The sequence below is a fragment of the Mustela nivalis genome, assembly GCF_964662115.1.
Source record: "Mustela nivalis genome assembly, chromosome: 1".
Classification (NCBI taxonomy): domain Eukaryota; kingdom Metazoa; phylum Chordata; class Mammalia; order Carnivora; family Mustelidae; genus Mustela; species Mustela nivalis.
Window position 1 is genome coordinate 44,420,732 of NC_139020.1, and position 24,888 is coordinate 44,445,619.

The window sequence follows — 24,888 nt, forward strand, 5'->3', positions numbered from 1 at the left end:
CTTTAGTTAATGTTTATCCAAGGAATGATACAAAATGAGGTTTATTTGTTTGTTTGTTTTTTTAAACTGGGATTTAAAGTACTCACATAAGTGTAAAAGATTATTGGCACAATTTTAAGAAAAGACTGGAGTAGTTAAAGTTTATTAAGTACTCTATGCAGTGTGATCCACATGGAAAAATATTAAGAAATATTGTGGTTTTGTATATGTATGTATTTTTTTCAAATTTTGAAAATGGTGATATAATTATTAAAATGTAATTAATACCATCACATAATTTAAAATCATTTTTGCTTATGATATATTCCAGTAAACAAATTTTCAAAGTGTAATTACCATATCTTTTGGATATTTTTGGCTTTTGATATTTTCATATTCATATACCAAAGTTAAGAGAGAGGCCATCTTTCCCCCCACCCAAGACTTCCAGGCTTAATCAGATGTTTTTAACCATATTTCTTTATGGTTCCCATCAGAAAAGCTCAAACTAATATACAAGACAAATGTTTATTGATGAAGTTTTCAAGTTAGCATCCTTCTAATTCATTGTCCTACACATGTACATTTGTTTTTTAATTGCTTTTCTCTAGGGCCGCCTTCAGCTCCTAGGAATGTGGCTTTTAACATCAATGAAACGGCCCTTATTTTGGAATGGAGTCCACCAAGTGACACAGGAGGGAGGAAAGATCTCACATACAGTGTAATCTGTAAGAAATGTGGCTTAGACACCAGCCAGTGTGAGGACTGTGGTGGAGGACTCCGCTTCATCCCAAGACATTCTGGCTTGATCAACAATTCTGTGATAGTACTTGACTTTGTGTCTCACGTGAATTACACCTTTGAAATAGAAGCCATGAATGGAGTTTCTGAGTTGAGCTTTTCTCCCAAGCCATTCACAGCTATAACAGTGACTACGGATCAAGATGGTAAGTTCCATTGGTATTCTCTCTAAATAAACCCATAATCCCTTCTCATGCATAATATCCCTGGTGGGCCTTACTCACTGAGGTGCAGTTGTATATTCTATACACTAAAGAGGTGATCTTCTGGTTGTTGTTCTTACTGGTTTCTAAGGTCCAGAAGATTTTTATATTACTTCTTATTAGTGAAGTTAATTAGATATAATACTTCTCAGCAATGTTTATGCACTGCTTTTGATATAATCCTATACAAATACATCTTAATGAGCAAGTCCATATTACTTACAAACAAATGTCAGATAAAAAAAAATGTTGCTAAAAAAAAAAATGTTGCTAAAGGAATTGAAATTCAGTTACTCCACTTATGCTGTCATTCCTTTTCCATATCAAATAAAGCAAATAGTAAGAATTTATGTTAAGTATAATTCGTATCTATGTTGTAAAAACTGCCACCAACATGCTTAACTGTGATCTACTCTGAAAAAAAAAAGCAAAAAATATCCAGAAATGTATCCAAATGCTGTTGTTAAGTATCATTTGCAAAATGTTGGTGAATAGTCTTTTTAAAAAATCCAATTGCTTTTAGTTAAATGTTCCCTTCATAACAGTATAGATTTTTACTATAACATAGGCACAAATACCCCTATGATTCTTGTAAGAATATATTCTCTTTAGTTCCCTCATAACATGATTTATTGCAGTACACGATACAGGAAAAGCATCAGAGATTTTAAAAACTCCTTTCGAGAAGCATTCATAAATTATGTGGGCACACAAATGATTTACTTATAGCAGAGAGTGTTGTTGTATATAAGCATATATATGTGAGACAAATTTATAAAGATAAAACTATTCTTATGCTGTAGCAAATGCCACAAACTATGTGGTTTAAACAACAGAAATTTATTTTCTCACAGTTCTAGAGGCTAGAATTCAAGAATAGTGTATCAGCAAGTTTGATTTCATTACTCAGCAATAAAAGGGAACAAATTATCAATGCACACAACTTAGATGAACTTTAAGAGCTCCTTTGCTGAGTGAAAAAGACAATTTCAAAGGGATGTATCCTGTGTGATTCACTTATATAACATTCTTGAAATGACATACTTATAGACATGAAGAATAGATAAGTGGTGGCCAAAGTTGGGAAGTGGGGGAGAGGGATATGGCCATGAAGGGCAGGAGAGAGACTTTTGGTGATAATACAGTTACATATCTTGATTGTTGTGACAGTTACATGAAGCTGCGTATGTGATAAATTGCATAGAGCTACACACACACACACACACACACACACACACACAGTGTATTTTACTAATGTCAATTTCCTGGTTTTTATTTTGTACCATAGTTACGCAGATGGTTAACACTGTGGAGGCTGAGTAGATGGTGTATGGGATCTCACTATACATATTTTTTTGAATCTATAATAATTGCATAATTTTAGAAAGTTGCTAAACCTGTAAGATGTGTACAAAGAAACTTTAATATTCTATTAAAAAACTTTAAATGAATGTGGCTTTTATTTAAATGGTTACACGTAAATTCACTTTGCTGATAATTTTCAGAAATAGATCTGATAAATAAAGCAAAGTCATATAGTACTGTGCAATCATCACCTTGTATATACCATGCAGTTTTACCCTTCATTTAGCAAATAACTACACATCATAGAATTTGCTTTATGGCTTTTAAAAAGGAATTCCTATTTCCTCTTTATTTCCTTCTTTCCCATAGTATCAACAAAATCTGATCAAATATATCTTCAGGATATAAGAGATTAGCATCTTCTGTTCCTCTCTACATTAGCAGATGATATCTAAAGCGTTTTGGCTCCCACTGGGTCAAAAAAATACAACTCAGAACAACCATTCTTAACCATAGGGTATAAATAATTAATTTGGGTGATAAAAGCAGTATTTCACTTTAAATAAAATATATATATATATCTTTATTTACATAATTTCATATATATTGCATTCAGCAGTCTTTCATTCGAGGATTAAAAAAGAATTCATTTACTCTACTTTCTCACTTAGCAGAAGACAGAATATAAATTGTTTCTCATTTTTAAAATGAGAGAATTCAGTAAAACTGTATTTCTTTGAAGACAGAAGTTTAATTAGGCACAAAATAAAATATAGTATCCATCTATTGAGACTATACATTCTGGAAGGATACTATTACTAAGCAGGCCTCCCCAGTAAATTTCATTTTGATGAAGAATATTAAGAAATAATCATTGTTAATTTAATTTAACTGTATTTTAGATGTAAATAGTAAGAAAAATCTAAACATATTTAAATTTTATTTGAAAAGTACATAAAGGACCTAACTGAGCTAAAATATTGCCAAAAAATTAATGAAATATTATGACCATCAGAAAAAAGACAAGGATGTCCACTCTTACCACTTTTATTCAACATATTTCTAGAAAATCTACCCATAACAATCAGACAACAAAAAGAAATAAAAAACATCCAAATTGGTAAGAAAGAATTGCAGTTGACATGATACTCTAAATAGAAGACCTTAAAGATTCTACAAAAAAAAAAAAATACTAGAACTGATAAACAAATTCAGTAAAGCTGTAGTATACAAAGTCAATGTACAGAAATTTGTTGCATTTTTATACACCAATAATGAAGCAGTGGAAAGAGAAATCAAGGAATCAAACCCATTTACAATTGCACCAAAAACTATAATATAGCTACGAATAAATCTAACAAAAGAGATGAAAGACCTGTACTCTGAAAACTGTAAAAACACTGAGGAAAGAAACTGAAGACAACAAAAAGAAATGGAAAGACATTCCATGCTCATGGATTGAAAGAACAAATACTATTAAAATGTCTATACTACTCAAAGCAATTTGCACATTTAAAGCAATCCCTATCAAAAACCACTAGCATTTTTCACAAAACTAGAATAAATAATCCTAAAATTTGTATCGAACCAGCAGAGACCCCATATAGCCAAAGCAGTTTTGAAAAAGAAAACAAAGCTGGAGGCATCACAATTCCATACTTCAAACTATATCACAAAGCTGTAGTGATCAAAATAGTATGGTATTTGCACAAAAATAGATACATAGATCAATAGAATAAAATAAAAAAACCAGAAATGAGCCCACAACTGTATGGTCAATTAATCTTCAACAAGCATGCAAGAAAGAATACCCAATAGGAAAAAAGCAGTCTCTTCAACAAATGGTGTTAGGAAACCTGGACAGCAACATGCAAAAGAAGGAAACTAGACCACTTTCTTACACCATACACAAAAATAAATTCAAAATGAATTAAAGACCTAAATGTGAGACTTGAAACCATAAAAATTCTAGAAAAAAACATACACAGTATTCTCTTTCACATCAGCCATAGAACTTTTTTATAGATACATCTCCTAAAGCAAGGGAAATGAAAGCAAAAATAAACTACTGGGACCACATCAAAATAAAAAGTTTCTGCACCAAAAACAAAACAAAACAAAACAAAACAAAAAAACTTTCTGTACAGCAAAGGAAACAATCAACAAATCTAAAAGGCAGCCTAAGAAATGAGAGAAGATGTTTGCATATGATACGTAGAATAAAGGGTTAAGATCCAAAATATATAAAGAACGTATAAAACTCTTAACACCTAAAACAAATAATCCATTTAAAAATGGGCAGAAGATATGACCAGCCTTTTCTCCAAAGACATCCAGATGGCAAACAGATACCTGAAAAGATGCTCATCATCACTTACCATCAGGGAAATGCAAATCAAAACTATGATGAGATATCACCTTACACCTGTCAGAATAGCTAAAACCAACAAGACAAAAACCAACAATGTTGGTGAGAATGTGGAGAAAAAAAAGATTCCTCTTTAACTATTGGTGGGAATGCAAACTAGCACAATCATTCTGGAAAACAGTATGGATATTTCTTAAAAAGTTAAAAATAGAACTCCCTATGATCCAGAATGACATTACTGAGTATTTACCAAAGAATACAAAACACTAATTTGAAGGGATACATGCATCCCTATGATCATAACAGCATTATTTACAATTGCCAAATTATGGAAGCAGCCCAAATGTCCATACAAGATGAATGGATAAAGAAGATGTAGTATACATACCATGGAATATGATTCAATGATAAAGAAGAATGAAATTGCCATTTGCAATGACATGGATAGAACTAGACAGTATAATGCTAAGCAAAGTAAGTCATTCAGAGAAAGACAAATGCCATATGGCTTCATGCATATGTGGAATTTAAGAAACAAAAAACAAATGAGCAAAGGGGAAAAGAGAGGGAGAAAGTGAGATTAACCAAGAAACAGACTCTTAAACTATAGAGAAAAGACTGATGATTATCAGAGGGAAGGGAAATGGGTGGGATGGATTAAATAGGTGATTTGTTTAAGGAGAGCACTTTTCATGGTGAGCATGAGCTGATGTATGTATGGAATTATTGAATCAGTACATTGTATACCTGAAACTAATATAAAATTGTATGTTAACTAACTGGAATTCAAGTAAAAAATTTAAAAAAAAACACCAAAAATAGTCCTGTATACAGGATGGTAGTGAGCCATTGAATATTAAAACACATTTACCTGGCCCTAACCAAAAAAAAAAAAAAAAAGGTATTATGATCAGCCTCACAAGTATGAGTGACTCTCCCCATGTCACAATTTTGAGAAACACCAAGAAAGCCTTGTCGCTCTGTGCTGAAATTCTGACATTAGAATATCACATCTTTAAAAAGGCAGATGATTTAAGCAAGGGTAACAGTATAAAATAGCTCAATCAGTGCATGTTATCAGTTATGCTTTTTTTTTTTTTAAGACTTTATCCATTTACTTGACAGAGATCACAAAGAGGCAGAGAGGCAGGCAGAGGGGAGTTGGGGGGGAAGCAGGCTCCCTGCCGAGCAGAGAGCCCAACGCGGGGCTCAATCCCAGGACCCTGGGATCACGACCCTAGCCGAAAGCAGAGTCCCTAACCCACTGAGCCACCCAGGCACCCCTATGCTTTTAATATCATATCCTACTGTTGGATTAAAAAAGGACCTTATAGTAACTGGAGTCTCCCAGAAGCTGGCTTCAGCTGTTACAGTGTGTGGCAGCCTTAATAAGATAATAGATTTACTGTTGCAAATTGAGAAGGCATTTTCTATCATCTCAGTTGGGTATCCTTGGAAGGTCTCTTTGAAGCAATTTGAAAGTCACTTTTCAAAGTTATTTAGTAGGTAACACATTGCAATTTTGTTGGACTGAGAGGACCACAGTTAAAGATTTCTCTCATTATCTTTAGGTTATATATCATTGTTTTTAAGCTAAAATGGAAAACTGATACTTGCTCTTCACAAACCTTTAATTTATTCAACATATATATATATATATTGCTGAGTGAGCCCGTATGAACCTTACACTCTGGTGGGGAAGCAGATAATTAAAAAAAGAATTTGGCAAATACATAATTAGTAGGCAGTAAGCCCCACTAAAGAGAAGAGCAGAGTGCTCTGAAAGCATGTATTCTCTAAATCTAGGAATAAGGTTTTCCTGAGGAACTGGCAATTAAATTAAGTTTTTCTCTGTGAGATGAGTAGGTAAAACAAGACTGTGTCAAGGGAAAGGATTCTGAGCAAAGGTTAAGCAATTGACAGTTTAGGTAATGATGACCAGTATAACAAAAGCATCTAAAAAGTTGACATATTGCAGAGGTACATCAGAATTTGAGCTGAAGATTTAACTTAAAATTTGGATAAAGGAGTGAGTATCTATAAAATAGTCAAGACAAGTTAGAGAATCACCCATTTAGCAGAAGATATTGCTATATTATTAGGGCCACAAATAGGGGAAAAAATCAGCAGAGTAATAATATTGTTCATGAGGTGACACTTGTGTAAGTAAGGAAATAAAATATTAGAGACCAAAAAGTATAGACAACTGAATTATGTTTTTACTGCTTTTTGTGTGCACAGTGCAGAACATGGAGATAATGAGGACATCTGTATAAAATAGCCTTTTCCTTCATGTAGTTGGCTAATATGTATATATCTTTTCTCATATTTAGGAAACATTAAGGAGAGCATATTAAATAACCCTGACTTAATTGTTTGCTATCTGTTTACAATTAAACAAATATAAAAAATTCCAAATCACTTACAACCACTTAGCTGTAGTTAGGAGAAACATTCCTTGATTATTCTGATTCCGGTTGGATAAATAAGATTATAGATTTAAAACTATGACTCTCATAATTAGGAATCTTTGCAGTAAACCTTAATTAACTGACTTCTACAATCCCTAAGAGCTATTTTTGCAATCTTCTATTTTCATAGTTTATTTAAATGGTTTTTAAAGGTGTTTCATTTAGAAAGCAACACCTAGAAAACATTTTATTTTAATCTTCAATGCATGATAGGAAAATTAAGGTGTGTAGTTCGTAAAAGAAATTATTCAGGTCATGGACAGTAAAGGAAAATGTTAATTGTGGATAGTCAACCTGAAACAAATTGTGTTTGTAGATACCCTGACATGTGCAAAAACCTTTAGGGACAATGTTCAAAGTGAAAGAAATGCTAAATTACAAACCAATTCTGCTGATATTTGCTAACAGGACCTTAAAGCAATTATTGTCAGAACCAAGCTGTCTAATTCCTTAAAATAACACTTCTATCTCTGCCCTTGGGTGACTATTTGGTATAGGTCTTGCCTTAGGCTCACATTTTGATTGGAGATTTCATATATTTGCTCAGGCAGCAATAATTAATTGAACTAACATTGAAAATAGATTTAAATAAACAGAATTTGTATATACTTACAAACTCGAGATGTCTATTTCAAAAGCCAACCTTTTATACATTGCTGAAGAAGGTAATTAGGGATGTTATAAATGATCATTTATTTTTATATCTGTATTTTAAAATAGTTTATTTCTGGATATCTCTCACAGTCCTGTAAGAATCTTGACAGCTAATAATTATTTTTTCCAAAATCTGCACAAATCTCTTCAAAGTGAGCAAAAAATCAGTATAAAAGTTTTAAATGCTTACTAAATATACACTGATTATAAGCCAATGACTTTTTTTAAAGTCAATAATGATAATTTATGAGATGCTGTATTATTTGTATTTTTCATATTTTTTAAACACAAGAAAATTACATATCAAAAACTACAAACTACTTATATCCGAGTATAAAATGTTCCTATCTACTCAAGAAGTGTTTCTGCTCTAAGAAGTGCACTGAATATTTTCTTTATGGAAGATAATTGAAATGTTGGTCTAGTTAATCATAACTAAATGATTTTGTGGTCCAGCCAAATATTAAATTATAATAGAGCCTGGATGATTGCAAACTTTTTACTCCTGAGAAATGTCAAATTACTTCCAAGTCTAGTGTCTTTTGTGGCATGTATCTTTTGGGTAAATGAATGATCTGGAAAAGTCCCTTAGACTTTAGCAGTTAATTTGCTGATGTTAGTCAGTGGCTCAGCTCTCAGTCAACACGTGCAGAAATTGAACTGCTCCCAGTCAGTTATGTTCAATAGTTCACATGTTCCTATCTCACTGAAACATAACCATATTTTTTTTCATATTTTGCTTTTCCAACCAATATATGAGCTTTTTGAGAGCAAATATTATGTGTTTTTGACTAAGAATATTCTCAACTTCCATTGTCTATAACTTCGTAAATATCCATGGACTTGCATTAACAGAAATTGGAGATGGTTTGAGTTATCTTTCATTCATTCATTTATTAATTCATTCATTCAAAAATATTTATTGAATATTTACTGTGTGGCAGGAACTATTCTACATACTAGAGGTATAGCAAATAAAGGAGAAAAGCAAACAAAAACCAGTTATATTCCCCTGCTTTTCTGGTTACTATATATTCTAAAGGCAAGTAGTGATATATCCCATGAAGAAGAACTAAGCAGAGTAGGAGATTTGGAAGAAAAAGAAGGAGGTATTTTACTTGGGGAAATCCAAAACTACCTCTCTTGATAACGTAACACTTGAGCAGATTACAAGTTGAAGAGAAAACCTGTGAATACATAAAAGGCTATTCCAGGCAGTGGGAATAAAAAGGGCAAAGCCTTAAATTTAAGCAGACACTTGTCTAGAAAGTAACAAGAAAATATTATTGCATATAGTTTCTTTAGCACATACTAAATTTTGTGCTCACTAAATCCTCTGGTGCTGTGCTTACAGAATTTTCAACAAAAGGTTTTAATCAACACTAACCTATTCTTTAATGGCAATCATGGTTTTTCTTAGTGATCATACTTGCTGGAAAAAATGTGTTTAATCCTAAGCCTCATTTTAAGCAGTTGGCTCTTAAGAGTTAGCAGCTGTTTCTCTGAGGAATTCATTTGTACTTTTTTTTTTGCTTTTTTTTTTTTTACTTTTAATTTTTTATTTTTTATAAACATATATTTTTATCCCCAGGGTACAGGTCTGTGAATCACCAGGTTTACACACTTCACAGCACTCACCAAAGCACATACCCTCCCCAATGTCCATAATCCCACCCCCTTCTCCCAAACCCCCTCCCCCCAGCAACCCTAAATTTGTTTTGTGAGATTAAGAGTCACTTATGGTTTGTCTCCCTCCCAATCCCATCTTGTTTCATTTATTCTTCTCCTACCCACTTAAGCCCCCATGTTGCATCACCACTTCCTCATATCAGGGAGATCATATGATAGTTGTCTTTCTCTGCTTGACTTATTTCGCTAAGCATGATACGCTCTAGTTCCATCCATGTTGTCGCAAATGGCAAGATTTCATTTCTTTTGATGGCTGCATAGTATTCCATTGTGTAAATATACCACATCTTCTTGATCCATTCATCTGTTGATGGACATCTAGGTTCTTTCCATAGTTTGGCATTTGTACATTTTGCAGGAAAGATGACTATTTTCTTCAGTATAAACTAATAAGATCTTATTGCTATTATAACGCCTCTACTACTCTATGAACAATATTAACATCATTTGTTCATACAAACTGAAAAGTAGTGGTAGAAGATTGTTAATAAAATATTTTAAATCCTGAAAAATAAACTTGATTATCGGTGAAGATAAACGTATATGATTATATCATGAATTATCTGTATCTGCCAAAGGATATAAGGTTCTACTTTATGGTAGGCATATGTCTAGCCAGTTATTTGCTCATTTCCAATACAGTTCTTTGTTCGGAGACAGAAGCCAATTTAATTTCATAACTAAACTCTCCCTACAAAATAAAGTAGCTGATTTAGTTAACTGATGTCTACGAGGTCTTTAAAAATATATTTTCCAAACCCTCCTTGTTTTAAATATTATAAAGGATTGAAAAAGCATTAATGTGTAATATTTAAACTAAAAGATTTTCAAGGTTGACAGATTATCCTGATCATTACTAAAAATGTGAAATGTCTTCATACTTAAATACTTTAAATTTATAAAGATTAAAAAAAATTGCTGACCTCTTAATCAGTCTGAAATTCCATATAGAATCTTCAGATTAAATAGCTTTTTCTTTTCTTCCATGTGTTCCTCAGCACTTTTATATTTGGTTTGGATTCTAAACAGTCAGTTCCAGCTACATAATTTGTGATGCCTGGTGAAAAGTGAAACTGCAGGACCCTTTGTTCAAAAAGCAGGAAAAAGGGGTCATTAAAGGTACTAAAATATAAAGGCTTTTCCTTCTGCAATTTCTCTCTCAACTTGTCATGGTGCTTTTTAATTGCCATTTGATGTCCTTATAAGTAACAACAACAAAAAAATACAATTTCAAATTATTAGCATAATCTTTACCATTCATCTTTATATTGCTCAATGCCACTTTTAAATTCAAATATAAATATATTTAACTCATCTGCAAAATCATCAAAATCATGAAATTCTTTTCCTATAGTCCCTCTTCTGTCACAGTCCCTAAATATTTTTCAAGTAGACCAGAGCAGACGAATGTAAGCCACACTCAGAAAGGTTGGGAGGAGAGAGAGAGGTTTCACCAGGAACTGATCCAACCCAGTGAGTGGGCACTCCCCCTGCATGGGATTCTTTTAGAAAGAACGAAGACACCCCCAGGTTCCCAAGACCTTCTCAACCCACAGTGGAAGGAAGAACTGTTAAGGTCTTTAAACCGTCTTTCTAGAAATCTACCTGCACAGGGTGGGTGAGAAACCTGCCCCAGTAAGACGTGGCCTCTTTAGAACACAGATGGCCAACACACACACACACACACACACACACACACACACACACAGCTTTGCACTCCCCAGGGCTAGTGGACCTAACCTAGATCCTGCCTGTGCACATGTCCAGACCCCCACTGGACATAGGAGATGCCCCAAAAATGTGATCCTGCCTCCTCAGTGGTCAACACAATCACCTACCCCAGGTGGAGGGTAGCAACAATGAAGGGGTGAGGCAGGAATTGGAAGACTGCATAGAAGAGAACAGGGGAGTCTGCCAAGGAAAACACATCTTGGATATGTGAGAAGGTGACCAGAGGCTGCACTTTGCCTAAACTCAGGGCCCCAAGCTCTCAGGGATGCTCATTATCCTGCCACACTCACTTACAAAACATGGGTTCAAAGATAAAATTATTAAGAATTTCAAGGTGGAAGTAGCTGAGCATTAAAACCCTAAGTGGAGTGAAGGAACTGTGCAGGTTGGTAAGTCACACATTTATGAAGCAAGCCCGGCAAACATTTTACAAAATAATAATGTCACTGTTTTTCCCATTTACTTCTACGTGTTAGTCAGCAAACAAAATATACTTGGTGACAGTGTTGTGCCCAGGACTGCGCTATATGCCAGGTAGTGAAAACAAGATGCGCTTTTGAGGGTTTGAGACGTTATGCCCACTGAGGAGCAGCCAATACTCAGTCTTTCATTCTCTGATTTAGAAGTGAGAGTTTGCCTAAGTAAAAAGAAGATTATATGATATCTGATTCAATATACATTTTCAAGAACTGAGTATCTGAAATATTACTCAGGAGACAAGTCCTTAAAATATGTATAAAGTAATAAATGATTAAATAGTGATATGAGAAGGAGTGAATGTTGACATTTCACTTGTCTAGTTTCATGAAAGAGAGCCTAGTTGTTTGACCACACATTTGCTTTGTTAGGCACTGAGCAAAGCTTTCAGTTATGAAAGATCAAAAACAAAATAATTGAAAGTTAGTTCCATATTGTACCTAATGCAATTCTAATTATTTTGACATCCTAATAGACCTAAGGTGAGACTCCATGACTATGATACCTTTATGCTCTACTATATATTGTTTTACTGAGTCATTTTCAAAGTATACCCTAAGATAGAAAAGTTTTTTTCTTAAAACAATTATGAATTAATTTGAATTATGTATATTCATCTTTTTAAATTGTAATCCAGCTTATACATTTCTTATGTCATCTTTCATTAAAGCTAGTAAATAAAATGGCAAGGATGATAAATATATATACATATATATGGATAAAAGTGTACTTTTCATTCCATTTCATTTTGTCTTTAAAAACTTATTTAACACCTCTGTTCTAAGATGAGTATTACCTTTTACTTTATAATGTTCATAGAATTGATGACCTCTTTTTTATACTTCCTCTTTAACAGCTTCTTTGTATAAATAGTGAATGATTGACTTGTTTCTATCTCTGAGTTTAGATTATATTTTGATACGTTTATTTGATAGTTATGTCTTATGTCACAATTTTATATTTTTAAGTTTTTCAATCACTTTTCTTAAAGATAAGTGTGTTGGTCAGTTATAGATATGAACCGCACATTCAGATTCCTAAAAATTGGGAATAGTTTCCTCGTACTTATTTTTACAAGAAGAAACACTTAATGTGCTGAATAGTTTTGAATATTTAAAAGATTCAACTGCTGTTTTTATTTAGCTGTTTTAGAAAATGTGAGTTACTTGTATTAAGAGCAGAACAATTAAACCCTATTTCAAATGCAACTTAATTATATATTTAAATTTAAACTATAACTGACATGCAAAATTATTTCCTAAAATAAACTATTTTTCAACATTTGAATTTTATTAACTTAACTGCTGCCATCTCATATTAGTTTTACACTTATTTTACAAGATGACAATTTTCATGTGCCTTAAAGAATCTCATGAGACTATAGACTTCAACTACAAGCTATCAGGCAGGATGTACATATAAACCTTATACTATATGTATATATATATATATATATATATATATATATATATATATATATTATATTATCAATAAGTGCTCTTTTCTCTTATTTCAAAGATCTCCTAAGAAAGATTTCCAACCTCTTGTATCATTTAACTGACTCCTTTAACATGGTTTTCCATGTATGTCATTAAAATCTTTCTGTCTGTTAACCTATTTAAGAAGAAAATATAAAAAATAAATTGTGCATCAGAAGATGGAAGGTCACCATTCTCTGCATCATCATTGTCTATAGATGGAAGACCATCAGTACACATTCCAGTTGGGTCATCCTTACTTATTTCATTTGTAAATTTATCAACCCCAACCCAACTGCTTCTACTATTCTCTAATTCTATAAGTCTAGTAGACTAGAGAAGTACTATGTATTCATGGTCACAAATCTTAAAGGAGCCACAGGAGAAAGTGTCCCCTTAGATACATTTTTGAGGTAATCTAAGAGACTCAGAGTCATTCTCTTATATGACTGCTAGGCAATGTTAAGCTCCAGAGAAGACTGTCATTCTGGCACAGTAATGGTGGCTCCAAGGAACATTTGTACAAATGAAAAAAACAACAACAAAAAACCAAAAAATACTCTAAATAGCGTGTAGTTACCATGATGAGCAGTGAGTTTAAATTTACTCTTATAGCTTAAAATCTTAACATTTTCAACTCAGAACATTCAGACAGGGAAGTATTTGTTCTGTAAAAATCATCCATTTTTTAAAAATGGATATTCATATTGTACAACCCACAATATGAAATTTCATGTTAAAATATTGCAGAGTACTTGAATCTTCTTTTATATTACTAACCTGAAACTAACATGGCCATGCTAAAAACACATAACACATTTGACATAGTCAAGTAATTAGAACTTTAAATGTAGCATATATTAAAATAAAAGGATTATTTGTTTATGCCAAATTTTAAAATATGGGGAAAAAATCTTAAAGTTTCATGTTCAAATCTTATTAAACAGTTTTGCCTTAGATTATTGATTTAATAAAACTATAAGACTAATTTCTTGTAAATATCATGCCATTTAATTTGATATTTTTAAAGTAAATATTAGATCTAACTAATATGAAAAAATGACTTATTTGTTAGAAATAAATTTTTAAAATAAATGGTTAATATATTTTTCCTAATTTTCACAATTTATAAAAGCTATGATGATAAATGTAGAGCAAAAAGTCACCAATTTTTTTTTAAGATTTTATTTACTTATTTGACAGAGAGGGGGAGAGAAACAGTGAGAGAGGGAACACAAGCAGGGGGAGTGGGAGAGAGAAAAGATGGCTTCCCGCTGAGCAGAGATTCCCAAAAGGTGGCTCAGTCCTAGGACTCAGGAATCTGCCCTGAACCAAAGGTAGACTCAATGACTGAGCCACCCAGGCATCCCTGATTAGACAAAGTTTTAATGAGCTTTCAAGGTAGAAGTCCTCATTCTTATACTATGATCTAGAACTAGGTATTTTTCTCTATCCTACAAATGTTCCATTTTTGAAAATTTCTCTTATTAATATTAATTTATTTTTTGCTTAAATTTCATAATCTACTTCCATAAATTTTCATTTTCCTCCCTGTGGTGCTGCACAGTCTCAGAGGAGGGAATGAGGTGATACACCTGCCTTTCATTTGACTTTTAAACCCATTAACAGTTTGTCAAGGTGTGAGAAGCATCATAAACATAATATGTGAAAATTACCCATTATCTGACATACATTTGGCCAATAAGGATTTGATTTATAAGGGAAAACTATAATTTTAGAGTCAAAAGATGAGGAAATTATTGCCTACTTATTTATTAGTTAATAGACAGATGAGAGGAATAAATGTTTGGGATTTATAATAACCAGACAAACCCTCAGATTCCACACTGTCTAAACTTAATTTATAAACATGACAAACACATGGTTTTGCTATGTAAGATTTTGCATAAAAACCCCTTTATTTTCAGATTCTTGCTTTCTAAGAACTAGGTACTTTGCTCATGATTCTATTTCGTTACTGAAATTTTGCCTAATTTTCCGTGTAAAAGTTCTCTTAAGGAACATCCATCATATTTTCATAATATTTTCCAAAAATTGGTGCATTGCATTTCAGTATTAAAAATGTCATCTGTTGCTAAGATAATGAACGTGTTACATAAATGCAGAATGTAGTGCTGCTCCATGAGGATATGTCATTTTTTTTAAATGGATTCTCATCCAAGAATATCCCCCTTAAAAATTGAAAAGTATATTTAATCAAAATCAACTAATGAATAATTAGCTTACATTTCAGGAATTAATTTGTTTTCCTAAGGAGAAGATAAAAACAGTTTCTGATCAAAGGAAAAGAAGACATAGCCTTGAAAAAAGAAGTTCTTAATATAAAAAAAAAGATTTAACATAGGGTGAAAAAAACATCTGAAATTAATGGGGGAAGTATATGTTATTGAATAAAATTTTTCAAAGGAAAATAATTATTTAAAACATTAACAGGGACACCTGGGTGCTCAGTGGGTTAAAGCTTCTGCCTTCCACTCAGGTCATGATCACAGGGTCCTGGGATCCAGCCCCACATCGGGCTCTCTGCTCAGCAGGGTGCCTGCTTCCTCCTCTCTCTCTGCCTACTTGTGATCTCTGTCTGTCAAATAAATAAATAAATCTTTTAATAAAATAAAATAAAAATAAAACATTCCCAGTTAATCTTTAACTAAGAAAATACCCTTAAACCAATTACAAAGGATTAAGCAGATAAGCATTAAATACAAAATTTTAAGAAAAAGTAAATGTGGGTAAATATTGACTAATAGTAAATGAAGAAACAAAAAGATTAATTACAAAGCAAAAGATAGATGAGTTTAATAGCAATTTTATTTTTATAAAGGATTTTGTTTATTTGACAGGTAGAGATCACAAGTAGGCAGAAAGAGAGAGGGGAAGCAGGCTCCCTGCTGAGCAGAGAGCCAGATTCCCTTGATCCCAGGATCTTGGGATCATGACCTGAGCCAAAGGCAGATGCTTTAACCCACTGAGCCACCCAGGTGCCTCAGGAACTTTATACATCAAAGTCCTAATAAATAAAATGAAAATAAACGTTAAGCTGGGGAAATACTTGTGATGAATGGACTATGGTAAACATGGGCAAAGGACATGAGCTTTCAATTCTCAGAAGAAATGCAATTGTCTAATGTGTATTTAAAAAAACTTCATTCTTGCTAAAAATCAAATAAATGAAAATTAAAACTGATAGATAATTTTCTTCTACTCAGATTGGACTTGCTTTTTGTGTTTTGTGGTTTTCTTTGGTAAATGGTAATGGTCATGTTTGTGAACGGCATGATTTGGTCAAAACTATGATACTTTTACAGGACTATAGGAGTAACTATAAAAGTATATGGCAGTATGTTTATAACACCCTAAAATTATTATACTCTTTAAATTTCCTCTTGTATATTAGTATCTAGGAAAGATAAGACATATAGAAAACTATATATGTGTGTAAACATGCATTATGGATGCATAATAAGGAAATGTATAAATATCCTAAATGACCAACAAAAACAATAAATAAAATGTATTACGTCTATAAAATGGGAATGTTAAGTTTAATGAAAAAGAATAATGCTCACAATATCCTAAGTGCCACAATAGAGGCTTTCTGTATGTTATCAGATAATTATGTAAATAATTAATGTACACATTAGTCATAAGAAAATGAGTAACAAAATTTTCAAATGTTGGTACTGTTTCTTTCTGTGTGATGGATTATGGTTGATGATTTCTCTAAAGTGACTTGTAATGTCCTTCATGATGCTGATGCTGACCTGATTGTCCTTTTATAAGTCGTTTTATTTATCCTGCCATAGTACTTATTACCATGCTCTGCATTTCAGTTGCATGTCAGTTTTTTCTATTAGATTGTTGATAAATATTTGGATCCCAAAGGCTTGACATAGTCCCTTTCATCTAAAATCTATGCACTAGGGGCACCTGGGTGGCTCAGTGGGTTGAGCATCTGCCTTTGGCTCAGGTTATGGTCTCAGGGTCCTGGGATTGAGCCCCACATCAGGCTCTCTGCTCAGCAGGGAGTCTGCTTCCCCCCCCCCTCTCTCTCTCTCGGCTTACTTGTGATCTCTCTGTCAAATAAATAAATCTTAGAAAAAAATAATAAAATCTATGCACTAAATATTTACTACGTAAATTAGTGAATTAAGTATGGGGATATGTATACATATATATTCACATGCACACACAAACACATGAAATTCTACAATACTCAAAGTGAATCTTTTAAAGCTTTAATATCATGATACTTTTGTCCCTTAGGCTTAAAGTTCTCACTAAGGACATCAATAGTAAGTATTCTATTCATAGGCTCGCTGTCCCGGAACAGATATTCAGAAGACAGAGTGTTTAGTTGTGTAAACCTAATCAGGAATGCCCTGAATATATGCAGAAGATATTATTGTCCATTTGGTTTTATGGGTCCCTAGGGCTTGAAATTTCATATCCTGTGTACATAGTTTTGTCTTCTATTTGCCATCTGCATACTCATGAATGTATAGCTCATAATGCCATTTTTTTTTCTCTTGAAATGTCAAGTAGTTTAGTCATACAGAGAGACAGGAAACAGCTGGTCAGAATCTGATCAACCCTAAGTTCTAGTCCCTAAACTGCTACTATCCAGCTGTGTAAATTTAAGCCAGTTATTTCATCTTTCTGGGCCTCAGATTTTTCATCTGCAAAATGAGAATATTACATTGAATAATATGTTGAACATTCTATGCACACAGTCTTTTTATATTTAAAATCAGTTTTTCTTAATTCCAAAGACTTGATATAATAAAATTAAAAAATGTAGTTGATGCAACATGGGGGTTTAAGTGGGTAGGAGAAGAATAAATGAAACAAGATGGGATTGGGAGGGAGACAAACCATAAGTGACTCTTAATCTCACAAAACAAACTGAGGGTTGCTGGGGGGAGGGGGTTTGGGAGAAGGGGGTGGGATTATGGACATTGGGGAGGGTATGTGCTTTGGTGAGTGCTGTGAAGTGTGTAAACCTGGTGATTCACAGACCTGTACCCCTGGGAATAAAAATATATGTTTATAAAAAATAAAAAATTAAAAAAAATGTAGTTGATAAAGATGCAAAAGTTTGGGGTTTTTGTTTGTTTGTTTTTTGTTTTTTGTTTTTAATACCTCCTCTAAGAAGATAAGCTTTTCAGGCAAACAGCTCCTGCTATAGTTCTTTATACTAATACTTTGCAGTATTCTTGAAAGTTCACCATGGTGTTTTCAGGTTATAGTTATTTTTAGAAGGTTAAAAAAAAAAAAGATATCTCAACAATAGTTCCTCCCATGTTCAAGTCCGTATCACTTTACACTCAATGAAAAGACAAATTTTTTATGGTTACTGAAAAGTAAAAAAATATGTCACATTGGAAACCTGAATATGGGGACCTCGGTGGCTCAGTGGGTTAAAGCCTCTGCCTTTGGCTCAGGTCATAATTTCAGGGTCCTGGGATGGAGCTCTGCAATGGACTCTGCTCAGCAGAGAGCGTGCTTCCCTTCCTCTCTCTCTGCCTGCCTCTCTGCCTACTTGTGATCTCTGTCTGTCAAATAAATAAATTTAAAAAAAAAAAAGAAAGAAACCTGAGTATGTAAGTAGAAACAGTTGATTTAAGCATAAGAGGAAAAATGTCTCTTCCTCTTTTGTTTTAGTTTTATTTCATGTTTTGTTCTCTGTCACTTTCAACCTTTTTGGTTTTTGTTTTCCACTTGTTTTGATCATATGTCAATTTCCTAAGACAGTACCTAAGTCACTTTCTTCAAAGTGGTTTGTATGTCTTCTTTATTCCATCACTTAATTCCATATGTAATAAATTCCAAATATGATTTGGTCTTTTGGCAATGGAATTTATGCTCCATGAGGATGGACTTTTTCACTATTTTATTGGTTGGTTCATTTTATCCCTGGAGTCTCAAACAGTACATTTATAGTGTACTGAGCTGTGAACAAACATTTATTAAGCCACAATATATGATCAGTACTCTACAGTCCATCATACAGGATAAGTAAGAAAGGACAAAGCTAGTGTGGCTTCCTCAAACACCTTACTTTAATTGGGGAAGCAATGTTAGCAGACTAAAAAAGGCTCACAAAGAAGAAAAGAGATAATATATATATATTTTTAAGTTAAATGCTTCAGTAGTAAGATACAGATTATGAATGCTTTAGTTCAGAAGAGTAAAGATTAATTGAGGTGGAATACTTCCTGGAGGAGCTTTACCTTAAAGGAAGAACAGCGTTTGGAGTGGCCGTCCAGGAGGGTTGAGCCTTTTGATGATGAAGGCATGCAGGAAGAACAAGTTTTCACTATTTGTTTCTTGCGGGGTTGTGGGAAAGCCTAATTCTTCTCACACATTTCTGAGGAAGGCTTCACTGAATCAAGATTCACACCACAGTCAGTCTTTGCTAAGAAAATTATAGAATCATGCTCATTCAATTTAGGAAACAATTTTGTATGTGGTATTATGGATTAGGTCTTAGTAGCAATATTATATTCTGCTTCCTCTGCAATGCCAGATAAAAAGATTTGAATATCAAAGGTGAGATTTATGAGACAGGGAAGCTTATTTTTGGGGGTGGGATTTGTTCTTTTAAGGAAATAGGCTTAGCAAAAAATATTTTCCATCTAGGAGTAAATTTACATGGCACTGTTATAAGATGCGCAGTTTTGATAGTGATTTATAAACAGCCATTAGAGTGGGATACTCGTTGTCTTCCCATAGCAACATCTCTGAGCACTAAGCACTTTTTGGTCAAGCCCCTAGGATTTAACTGCAGGGCGTTCAGTTATAAAACCATTTTTCATCGATCTGAGCTGTTGAGTTCTTAACTGTAGCTTATTTTCACTTTGATTTTGAAATCCATAAATGCTAGTCATAGCATTTAGGAACTAAAATCATTGGCACAGGAATTTAAATGAAGAGTGATAAATCAAGGCTGCCAGTGGCTACTGCCTCAACCAGATGCAAACACCACAACCACGGTTTTTAATAGCTTTGCACGCCTAATTTCAAATTAAGTGTGACAAATTAAGCAGGAAGTTAATTACTATCTTGAAACAAATAGTCTGATGTTGATTGGAAAGGGTATCATAAAGCTGTGTTTTACCTTAACAGAATACCCAGAGGAAATATTAGAAAATAGAGATGTACAAATAACAATTAGTTCAAGTAAAAAAAAGGGGGGGGGAGATGATTATTATGCATCTGGTTAGGTAAGTCCAGGTATTTGAAAAGGGGACATCCTCTGAGAATAGTTTCATTAGTTTGAAACAGGAAGTGATTTTGCAGATGCATCAGAATCTTGGTACCTACATAGTGAATGTGGGAAGAGGAGGCTTAGGTATGTATATCTGTACTCCTACTGACCAAAGAGAAGACCCGTCAACTCTCTACTCCCTCATTTATTTTTCTGGGCCTGCACTCCATGGTTCTTCTTGTATTTAAACATTTGCTGGACAACTATTTCTTCTGTAAGTGACTTTCTACTTAATGGTTTTTAAAATATTTTTTGAGAGAGAGAGAGTAAGTGCACACCACCAGGAGTGGAGGTCTGGGAGGGGCCAAGGGAGAGAGAGAAAAAAAATTAAGCATGCTGCACATCCAGCGTGGAGCCCTGACATGTGGCTCGATCTCTCAACCCTGTGAGATCATGACCTGAGCTGAAATCAAGAGTCAGAGGCTTAAACAACTGAGCCACCTAGGCACCCCTTGACTTAATGATTGTTATTATTGTTAGAAGGAATAGAAGCAATGTTTCTTAAAAAAATATATGTTCTTTGGAGTTCAAATGAATTTTAAGAAAGATAAAGTCCAACCTTCATTTATTGCAGTGAAGCTACAGATTGCTTACTGTGTCAGATACTGTTTCTAGCACTTAGCATTCATTCATAAAATAAACCAACCCAATAAGGTATTGTTTGGGGTGTTTTCCAGATAAAGAAATTGGCACACAGAGACTAAGTAAAAAGTATCACCCAGGTGGACCATGGACAATCCAGAATTTGTAACCAAACAGTCTTGGTCCAGAAGTCTGAACTCTTCACCATTAGGGCACATTGCCTTTTGAAACCTGAGCCTGGAGAGAGCTTTGGTAGTTATAAAAGTAATTATTTGTCATATCTGATTCTCGCCAGTCTTTTTGCTTCTCTGCCTATTGCAATTGAGAAACATACACTCATCAGAAAATCAAAATTAACAAAGATTAAGATAGCCTTTTGTCAGACTCTATAGAAAATGTGGTAAGCTACCACAGTGAACATATAGACTTCAGGTGGCTTTTGAGTACATGAACTAGGAGTACATGAGCTGCACTAGCCTCCCACTACAATGTCTTGCCTAACTTAAAGGAGACCATAATCAAAAGAGGATACTTATAATGAAAGGTCTTTCGGGGTATTTTATCTTGAGTCGAATACAAGTATTTTTGCTCTTTCTTAATATCCATATGCTCATAATACAACATTTAATAAATTTCAGAAAAAAACAAAATTAAAAGATATATTTAATAAGGATGAGTTCAAATTTAAAATGTATATATTTTCTGATATCCTTGTACCCATACTGTATTTTGTCAATTCAAATTCCATGTAGGGCAGGACTTTTTGTTTATTTATTTGTAATGTTTATTTGCTATATTCCCAGTGAACCTGCCTCCTACTAGGCACCTAGTATTTTTTGAATGGATGAATAATGAGTAAGTGAATATTTCTTAAAAGTTAGCATTATGATGATTTATTAACCACTTTATAATTAGTCTAATATGTCTATAAATTAGAATTGATAGAAAATTCTGTAGCAAAAGTAGCTAATATTTACCATTCAAATATCTTTTATTTTGACATTTTAAGTCTAGTCAATTATTAAAATACTCTGTAGTCAGCCTTTTTTTTTTTTTTTTAAACAGTGTTAGTTGCGAAGCAGAATCAATTTATGTGGGGTTCCTGAGTGACTCAGTGGGTTGAGCCTCTGCCTTCTGCTGAGGTCATGATCTCAGAGTCCTGGGATCGAGCCCTGCATCAGGCTCTCTGCTCGGTGGGGAGTCTGCTTTGCCCTCTCTCTCTGCCTGCCTCTCTGCCTATTTGTGTGTGTCTCTCTCTGTCAAGTGAATAAATAAATAAAATGTTTAAAAAAAAAGAATCAATTTATGCTTATTAATGACCATGGCTTACAGATGTGTTTCTGGGGAAGTATAAAAAAACATATCAAAATTATTTTAAAGAACCAGTGTTTATAGGTGTTACCACAGCCAATCTAAATATTTCCTGCTTTCTAATTAGAAATAAATTGAATTCATTGTTGTATCTTCAAGACCCAGTATCATGCCCAGCACCTAGATGGTGTTCATAAATATTTGGTGAATAAAGGAATACATGATTAGATGAAGGAATGTACTTTTAAGTTAAAATTTTATGATGCTTTACTAAAATGCCTTCTACTTAGTGAACAAAAAGTGATTTTGTTACCTAGGCAAATAATACTTGCAAAGCAACAATATAACCACTTTTCTTCACTTACGATAACTTCTAAGATATGTAAAGATATAAAACTTGTTATTCTTTTTTTAAAGATTTTATTTATTTATTTAACAGAGAGAGATCACAAGTATATGGAGAGGCAGGCAGAGAGAGAGAGAGAGAGAGAGGGAAGCAGGCTCACTGCTGAGCAGAGAGCCCGATGTGGGGCTCAATCCCAGGACCCTGAGACCATGACCTGAGCCGAAGGCAGTGGCTCAACCCACTGAGCCACCCAAGTGCCCAAAACTTGTTATTCTTAAGAAATAATTTCAATAAGGAACTTAACAATATCAATTTACTTATTAATGTGTTTGTAAAGGATGTAGAATTTAAAAAAAAAATCCTTAAGTTACAGTTTTCCATGATTATATCAAAGCTTTTTTCTTTTTTTTAAAATTTTTAAATTTTTTTTATAAACATACAATGTATTATTAGCTCCAAGAGTACAGGTCTGTGAATCGCCAGGTTTATACACTTCACAGCACTCACCATAGGACATACCCTCCCTACTGTCCATAACCCCACCACCCTACACCCCTTCTCCTGGCCCACCTCAATTTGTTTTGTGACATTAAGAGTCTCTTTTGGTTTGTCTCCCTCTCGATCCATCTTGTTCCATTTATTCTTTTCCTACCTCCCAAACACCTCCCCCCACCATTGCATCTTTACTTCCTCATATCAGGGAGAGCATATGATAGCTGTCTTTCTCTGATTAACTTATTTCGCTAAGCATAATACCCTCTAGTTCCATCCATGTTGTTGTAAATGGCAATATTTCATTTCTTTTGATGGCTGCACAGCATTCCATTGTATATATATACAACATATTCTTTATCCATTCATCTGTTGATGGACATCTAGGTTCTTTCCATAGTTTGGCTATTGTGGACATTGCTGCTATAAACATTTGGGTGCACGTGCCCCTTCGGATCACTATGTTTGTATCTTTAGGGTAAATACCCAGTAATGCAATTGCTGGGTTGTAAGGTGGCTGTACTTTCAACTTTTTGAGGAACCTCCATGCTGTTTTCCAGAGTGGCTGCACCAGCTTGCTTTCCCACCAACAGTAGAGGAGGGTTCCCCTTTCTCCGCATCCTCGCCAGCATCTGTCATTTCCTGACTTATTAATTTTAGCCATTCTGACTGGTGGGAGGTGGTGTCTCATTGTGGTTTTGATTTGTATTTCCCTGATGCCGAGTGATGTGGAGCACTTTTTCATGTATCTGTTGGCCATCTGGATGTCTTCTTTGCAGAAATGTCTGTTCATGTCCTCTGCCCATTTCTTGATTGGATTATTTGTTCTTTGGGTGTTGAGTTTGCTAAGCTCTTTATAGATTTTGGATACTAGCCCTTTATCTGATATATCATTTGCAAATATCTTCTCCCATTCTGTCAGTTGTCTTTTGATCTTGATGAAGTCCTAATAGTTCATTTTTGCCCTTGCTTCCCTTGCCTTTGGCATTGTTCCTAGGAAAAAGTTGGTGTGGCTGAGATCAAAGAGGTTACTGCCTGTGTTCTCCTCAAGGATTTTGAAGGATTCCTTTCTCACATTGAGGTCCTTCATCCATTTTGAGTCTATTTTCCTGTGTGGTGTAAGGAAATGGTCCAATTTCATTTTTCTGCATGTGGCTGTCCAATTTTCCCAACACTATTTTTTGAAGAGGCTATCTTTTTTCCATTGGACATTCTTTCCTGCTTTGTCGAAGATTAGTTGACCATAGAGTTGAGGTCTATTTCTGGCTCTCTATTCTGTTCCATTGATCTATGTGTCTGTTTTTGTCCCAGTACCATGCTGTCTTGATGATGACAGCTTTGTAATAGAGCTTGAAGTCCAGAATTGTGATGCCACCAACTTTGGCTTTCTTTTTCAATATTCCTTTGGCCATTTGTGGTCTTTTCTGGCTCCATATAAATTTTAGGATTATTTGTTCCATTTCTTTGAAAAAAATGGATGGTACTTTGATAGGGATTGCATTAAATGTGTAGATAGCTTTAGGTAGCATAGACATTTTCACATTTTCACTCAAAGCTGTTTTCTAAGTTATACCTTCTTTTGGTATAATTTTGACACAGAAAGTTTACAAAGTCAAAATAAGAAAAAATATAAGACAAGGTGTATGTTGCTAAAGAAGAAAATATAATGTGGTAGATATGAAATTGAGGGCCCACAGTTCCTGGTTCTTATTC

General features: G+C 33.9%; 1 protein-coding gene across 2 annotated transcripts in view; it reads left to right on the forward strand.

Annotated features, from left to right (window-relative positions):
- The window catches only part of LOC309844750 (ephrin type-A receptor 6), a 519,889-nt gene that overhangs the window by 52,486 nt on the left and 442,515 nt on the right, over window positions 1-24,888 (forward strand). For both annotated transcript variants that reach the window (XM_082691954.1, XM_082691955.1), the window contains one exon: window positions 591-926. In XM_082691954.1, the coding sequence (XP_082548080.1) occupies window positions 591-926 (336 nt within the window). The remainder of the gene's footprint in view (window positions 1-590; window positions 927-24,888) is intronic.